Raw genomic sequence first — 7,461 nt, forward strand, 5'->3', positions numbered from 1 at the left:
AATATTCTTGATATTGGATTTTCTATATTTGTAAAATTTATTGTGGAAATGCATGTAGAGACACAATAACTAGAAATCCAAATGTTGAAAGCCTACTAATTAAACATCCAAGTTAGAAATACGTTCTCTTAATTTTAAACTTGGAGGTTCTGTTTACAATTCAAAGTCGGGGTCTTATTTAGTTGTATCATAGAGGAACGTATGGGTGTGAGGTAGTTAGTTTATGGAATTTTCGCATAAAAATTAAAGAAGATTAGGATTTGTGGATTCATTTATTTCAGCTAGGTTTTCTGAAATAACTCACTCGATCAAAATTGGATAGCAGAACTCAAGGCGGATGCATGTTTGCTTTGCCAATGGCTAGTACGCACCAGTATACTAACCAACTTCAATCAAATACTAATCATAGAGAGAGAGAGAGAGAGAGGCTTTTGTAGTAGAGAGGAGAACAAGAATGCTGGAGGCTCTTCTTGCTTATGAAACAGATCAAATTACAGAGAGGAGAACAAGAAAGCTGCAAGTTCTTGCTTTTCTTTCCACATGAAGATTTTGCTAAATAACCATGGCCAAAGGATGAGAAGAGTTAGAGAGTAGGAAGTGGGGAAATAACATAGCAAAAACTCACGAAATTTAAGGGAGGGGCAATTTTGTCAAAAAAGTTTAGATTTTTGTATGGATAACTTGTTTTGCAATTTATTTGAAAACATAACCAAAGTTGCCAATTTGCTAAACTTCTTTAATTTTTATGCAAAAATTCCAAAAGATATTGTTGACTGGTCAAAAACAAAAAAAAAAAGAAATTATTTATTTTCAATCTATATTTACATAATATTAAACTAAGCACTATGTATGCTAGAAAGATCAAAACTAAGCACTGTTAGTTGAAGCATTGTGTATGCCGACGTAGAATGGGCCATCAACTTAAATAAACGAGTGATCATAGTTATTTTTTTGAACACACACAAAGCTACTTCATTAACAAGGAAAACAGGTTCTAAATACACATATTCCCCTGGGTGGTGTCACCAGCCCCTTTATATACTTTATAAGCTAGCATATGTGGTACTTCATTACATTGCCTATTCTATTTACTTTATAAAGATCAACATATTTTCTTCTTCCACATCCTCCTCTTCTTCAACTTCTTTTCCTATAATAAAATATGTTAATTTTCTATATAAAATGTATACTTTTTATAAAAATTATGAATAATTATTAAGAAAATATGGTTTATAGAAGCTAAGAAACTACTTTACGATATATGTTTTTTACTTGGAAAAACAGAGTGCAAAACCAATGGACTTAAACGGCAGCCTTTTCAGCCCTCCCCCCCAAAACTCTCAGGGGTCAGACCTGTCCCCCTTCAACTTGTTCCCAAATTCGTTCTGTTCGGGATCGGGACTGAAGTCTCTGGAGTCTGGAGTGCAGACTACAGGCAGCCGAGTCCATTAATAGCAGAAAACATAAATTGTCTGGGCTCCCGAATTTACAACGTGTTTAGCCAACAGCTAAGACTAAGAGCAAGAGTTTTGCTACAGAACCAGACTAGCTATGGGCCTGCCTGTGGCAACTGGCAAAGTGAGTTCCTTCCGACAGCATCTCGTTCCGGACCCAGCAGCGTGTCTACCTAGTCGGGCAGTGGACATTTGCAAATTGATATTCAGATTCTAAATAAGTCAATAAGAAAACAGATGGCAGGGTGACATCATGAACATACAAGGAGGAGCTACAATACTCAACACAAATATGGAAGAGACGAAAGATACCCAGAACACCATAAACTTGTTTGTTTATTGTTCCCTTCACGACAGATTAACCCCCCTCCTCTTCCTTTACAAATTACCAGAAATTGCAACTTTACAGCAGCTCTTTGCTCCTAACCCGCGTACTTCTCATGAGGCCGTTGCAAGTGCCTTTTCTTTTCACAATTGTTTTTTTTTTAATTCTATTTTTTTTTTCTTCTTTCAGATGAAAATGATACCTATTAGTTTTCTTTATCCGACGATCACCCAACAGGAAGATGTTGTAGTTGTCAAATTATTTAATCATCACACTTTATCATCATGGAACCACCATCTCGTCTCCTTGGGAGATCTACCATTCCTACAGTTTTTCACGTAGCGATCATTATCTGCTGGGCGTTGCTGCAACCAAAACCAAAATCCATCACAAATCAATCTCGACTTAAAATACACTATAAGCAATTGCAAATCCTAATGCAGTTCATTCAAACCTTCATGGTTGAGCTTGATAGCATCGAGAGAATGCTAATACAGATTGAACTTACAGTCATCGCTGGAGACCAAGAATCATACAGAATATCTGTTTCAAATAAAGGAGAAAGTGCAATTAACCATACAAATTTCTGAAAAAGGGTAAGCCGTCAATATTAATGCTCAAAGTGGGGTGGGTTGTTTGTGTGCTGAGAGAGAGAGAGAGAGAGAGAAAATTTAAATAGCAACAATGGCTATCTTTGCATCTGCAAATTGAAGAAAAAAAATAGAAACATTCTTGAAGACAAGCAACGGACTAGAAAATGGTAGGTACTCAATCACTAAATCTTATGATGAAAATGATTCCCATGCTGACACAAGTCGAGTGAACATACACAAATATATTCAGCCGACGCAGAACAGTTAACGGTCATCCTCAATTGAGCAGTATTGACCAGAAAATCATATCCTCGCCCCATAATAGCAAGTTTCAACTAGATAAAACCTTGCTACATAGCAAGAGAACCTCATTCCAAACAACTTCAATTAAAAGTAAACTAAAACAAAAAAGAACCTAGTCAACCTTCAACAGCTAGACTCACTAAGAGTGAACAGACAGGGGAGAGGTATAGGATTGGTGCAAAGAAGCACTAGACTAGTTCTTACCTAAAAGGTCACCAATGAGATGAAGACACTTGAATTATCCACAAATGAAAGAGAACCCTTTTTATCTTTTTGATGGGGAGTGGGGCAGGGAGAAAATTGCACCAATATCGTGATGTTCACCCAGATTCACATTCATTACCACAATTTTTAGTCTATATGATACACTAGATTAGATTTTGAAACTTCTAATCATCATAGACAATGAGGTATAAAGAAGTTTTCCGTATAAACAGTGATCTTTGCAACACATTCCTTTTGTTACTTTTTTGTTTTGAGGGGGAAATTTTGAGTGTCTCATGGAAATTCCTTTGCAACTGTGTACTGACAATTATTCATCTCAGATTAACATTCCATTCAGAATGTTCTTCGTTCCATTTCTGAATACAGTGTTGCACTTATATTTATCACAAACAAGGATGCAACTTGGGTCACTTGGATTGGATATAAAGCCAGCTGTCAGCCAAGGCCCAACCACAAGAATCAAATCTCAGTCAAGGACTAGTCCAACTCAAAGATAAACCTGACTTTGTGAGCCCTAGAGCAACCCAATCTAGGCTTTAACACAACTTCAGTAGGATTCCTCAGGCCCAGTTGGGTTGAGCTGGATCTAGTTGGACCGTAGTGGCTTGGCTGGTCTGATTTCAGGCTGCTGTCAGAATAACAAAGAGAGAAATACCACAGTAGCAGGTTTTCCCCTAAAATAATCAACTTAAAGTATATGAAGACATCAAAAAATTAAAAAATTTGCACATATATACTGCTTTAGTGCTTCATGTACATAGATTGTGTACTACATATAGATTTGTACATTGGACTATTGACTTCCACTCCAATCCCAACCTACTCAGTAGGCTGTTCACGGGTCGGGTTGGGTCGGTTTACTGAGATTTTTCCAACCGACCCGACCTGGTCGGGTTACCTGAAATTGAAACCGAAACCGACCGTGTTAAGCAAAACCGACCTGGTCGGTTTGAGTCGGGTTGGGTCGGTTTGGGTCGGTTTCGGCTCTAAGTTCAACCATGGTAATAAATTGGTAGATTGGAGAAAGAAGACTGAAATTTGATGTAAAAAATGACACCTAATTCTATTAGAGAAAGAAGACTGAAATTGGTAGGGGGCGGACCAAGTTAGAATAGAAGTTATCAAGAAAATAGAAAGTCAAATTGTATTAGAAAAAGAAGACTGAAATTTGTATATTTCAAGAAACCTTCTAATCCAAGTAAAAAAGGACACCTAATTCTAATTGTAATTGATTGCCGCCTATTTGGTGTAAAAGACCATAAAAACTAGGATCCTTTGATTCTTTTCTTTAAACTTTTCCAAAGAAATTCCTTGTCTAGTTGTCTTACAATACTTGCCATTAATGTCATTCCTAACTAGAAGACTAGAAATTAATTTAGGTTGTAACTAGGATAGAGACAACTTAGTTAAGTAGGAACTAAGTAGGTTGTAACTACTAACTAGGAACTAACTACTAACTACTAAGTCGGTTCGGTTCGGGTCGGGTCGGTTCGGGTTCGGTTTTCACATATGAAAATCGAAACCGACCCGAACCATCGGTTTATGATTTTTTACAACCCGAAACCGACCGGTGCTGAAGAAAACCCGGCCGACTCGGGTTGGATCGGTCCGGGTTGGTCGGTTTGGTCGGGTTGGGTCTTCTTATGAACAGCCCTACTACTCAAGTCAAGCCCTCACCTTTTAGGCTCAACAGCAAACCATATTAGCCCTTAAACCCCGGTGGAACCCATGAAAAAATTCAAGTTGCACAATTGAACCTGTCCAAGTTACTACCCTACTCAATTCACAAGTCTTATCATGACAAAACCTGATAATTTCCTAAGTTCACCAAAAGCAGAACATTATATTGAAATCTATCATTTCCATTAATACAATACATCCAAGTTTTTAATTTTCATTTTTTATCTTCATTTTTCTACAAGATTAATTATCGAGGAGTACCTCTCGATCAAATTAGATTAAACTTTTAGCAAATCTTCACGTTATCTCTCAATAAAAGAAACTACATACTTATCCTGGTTGAATCAGCTGATAACTAATTCACTTTGATTCATCCATTTACCTGATTCAAGCATAAGAGAGGATCTCCTTAGGGATCAAAATTACAAGGGTAGTCCATTCTCCCGATGCCTTTAGCTTAGCAACATCAAATCTTCTTTGAAGAATAATAAAAATGCCATGAACTTCTGAGACTTTAGAGAAGGTCAGTGCTTTAAAAGTGCAAGGGCCATTATTCATCAAAAAATTAAAAAAAAAATGTAAGGGTCATTTTACGCCTGAGGTGTGAGGTGCAAGGCAAGGCATGCGCCTTTCTGAAGCAAGGCAAAAATGCAAAAAATGGTAAAAAGTTCAAAAGAACCCCAAAAAAATAAATAAATGACAAGAAATTCAAAAAAATGCAAAATATTAACTATAATATTAATTAACAAATATAAACTTAAATTTTAAAATAAATGTTTTAAAAAACCTATTTTCTCAAATTAAAATACATAAAGCATGACATGTAAAACATATTTAAAATGAAAATTTAAAAATACAATCAAGCATAACATACAAAACATATTTAAATGAAAATTCAAATAGCCAATGTGATGTTAAACATTATGCATTCTTGATTATATGAGCCCCCTTTGTACCAAGCCTCTTGAGGCAAGCCCAAACAAATCCATAATCCCTATAAAAAAGTTTTTATAACTTTAAGTGTCTTTTAAAAATATCTTTTATTAGGATAAATGAATGAGCAGCATTAGCAAATTCCAAAGAGAAGCCATCTCAACATATGAAATGGTTCTAATGTTGACTGTGATCAATTTTGATTTAATTAACAGTAACTAATTTAACTGATTATGACAGCATGAATACAGTTGAGGTTTATCTCCATTCCCTTCCACTTTATATGTGACATTTTGATATTAAATTGTGAACCTTAAAAAGGACTGACAATCATAATGGGAATTGTGCTATTAATTCTTTGCAGGACCTTTTTCTTTTCTCGTTTACTTAAAACTTGGATATCTGCAGAATAATAAAATAACACCAGTATAACAACTTAACTGTACAATGGATAATGGGTATGCAACAAACTTCTGAAGCGCTGAGGAATAGGGCAACTAACAGCATATCATGGACAAACTCAAAGATGGAAAAAAAAAAAAATAGTCGGCATCAGCACAATTAAAAAAAATGACCCATTCAAAGCACAAATTGTCCCGTTACCATATAAAATATAAACCAAATAATATTCAAAGAAGTTTGAAAAAAAAAAAAGATAGAAAGAAAAGTATATCCTCATTATGTGCATCTTTGAGAATGAAGCAATAGACCAAGCACAAAACCAACAATGAAGCTTCGAAGCATCAAAGATTTTAGAGAAGCCAGACTGAGTAAATAACAAGTCCGCATAAATATGATCGGATGTGGAAGCAAACAAAATCCCCAAAAATTACCTAGACATATATGTCCGTTGCTATAAATGTGTGGATGCAGAGGAGCAGGATGGAGAAAAATAACCTATCCAACCAAAGAAAAGTATAAAAATTAAGAAAATCACATAAAAAATACCCACAAAAATATCAAAGTTGATCGATATCCACCTGCGGTGCTTCCATAGGGTAATGCTCGGGAAAATCAACTTGGAGCTGGTAAGTTTCGTTAGCATAAAGAGTTCCCGCGGCTCCATTAACTTCGATAACCCACCTTTGAATCAGCAAAAACAAGGATTTTAAGACTCAAAATCAAGGAAAGAGCGAAAAAACAAATCGACTAATCTAGGAATCATTCAACAAATAAAGCAAAATTAATAAAATAAGAAATAGAGAGTACAATAACCCTAACCCTAACCTTTGGAGATTATCGGTGACTTTGTGTTTGAACCCTGAGGGAGGATTAGCCTGCCATTCAACGAGTTCCTTCTGGAGCCGGTTGCAAGCGATCTTGCTCAAAGCCTAATCAGGAATTCAACATAATTGTCAAAAAAAAATAAGATACATATGTGATGAAGAACACATAGATTCAGAAAACGAAAATTAAAGCGAGATCACGGCACGAGAAGAACATCGATAAGAGTAGAAGGCCGTAGAACCTTGCGAGAAGCGGCGGAGGAGCTGGTCATGCTTCTTCGACAAGGCGAAAATTGATGGGGGTTGACGAGAACAGAGAGAGAGAGAGAGAGAGAGAGAGAGAGAGAGAGAGAGAGAGAGAGAGAGAGAACCGTCCTCGCGTATTGCTCTTGTCCTCTTCAGTCATCTTTTATTTTATGTCTGACAAACTAATTTACATAAATGCCCCTGATTATTTTCTAGATATTCTGGCACTGAATTACTTTGCTGCACCAATGGTCATAGGAGGCATTAATCAATGACTAAAACACTTTTATATTTCTTGATAACGCGGTGGGATTTGGTGGATCCCGCATCTTTTTCTTGCCCGCTTCTGACATTTACATCAATTGCATGCATCTACCCTTCTGTAATGTCAGGTTCCCTCAACTTTTGCTGCCCTGTGCCTTTCATATTTTAACACCACCCTACATACTTCACACCTACAAAGATTTGGGGCTGTT

At 36.3% G+C, this 7,461-nt stretch overlaps 1 protein-coding gene across 2 annotated transcripts; it reads right to left on the bottom strand.

Moving 5' to 3' along the window:
• Nucleotides 1–1,645: 1,645 nt before the first annotated feature.
• On the bottom strand, nucleotides 1,646–7,137 carry LOC104610559 (putative ubiquitin-conjugating enzyme E2 16). 2 transcript variants are annotated; one of them, XM_010277233.3, is made up of 6 exons: nucleotides 6,982–7,137; nucleotides 6,741–6,844; nucleotides 6,494–6,596; nucleotides 6,347–6,410; nucleotides 2,234–2,322; nucleotides 1,646–2,144 (listed from the first exon to the last, which is right to left on the bottom strand). In XM_010277233.3, the coding sequence occupies exons 1-6, from the start codon at nucleotides 7,009–7,011 to the stop codon at nucleotides 2,049–2,051; spliced, it is 486 nt and encodes a 161-aa protein (XP_010275535.1). In that variant the 5' UTR covers nucleotides 7,012–7,137; the 3' UTR covers nucleotides 1,646–2,048. The 2 variants fall into 2 exon arrangements, with proteins under 2 accessions (XP_010275535.1, XP_088745807.1); XM_088889681.1 differs by having other exon boundaries at nucleotides 6,955–7,101.
• Between the last annotated feature and the right edge of the window lie 324 nt (nucleotides 7,138–7,461).

Source organism: Nelumbo nucifera, chromosome 1 (assembly GCF_055504915.1).
Source record: "Nelumbo nucifera cultivar China Antique chromosome 1, China Antique-T2T, whole genome shotgun sequence".
Taxonomy (NCBI): Eukaryota; Viridiplantae; Streptophyta; class Magnoliopsida; order Proteales; family Nelumbonaceae; genus Nelumbo; species Nelumbo nucifera.

Excerpts from the sequence above, each read along its gene's own strand:
- LOC104610559 (XM_088889681.1), bottom strand. The coding sequence starts at position 7,011 with ATGACCAGCTCCTCCGCCGCTTCTCGCAAGGTTCTACGGCCTTCTACT. Across the intron at positions 6,845-6,954 it reads GGCCTTCTACTCTTATCGAT|GCTTTGAGCAAGATCGCTTG; the intron begins GTTCTTCTCGTG and ends ATTCCTGATTAG. Across the intron at positions 2,145-2,233 it reads TATCAAGCTCAACCATGAAG|CAACGCCCAGCAGATAATGA; the intron begins GTTTGAATGAAC and ends TTTTGGTTGCAG.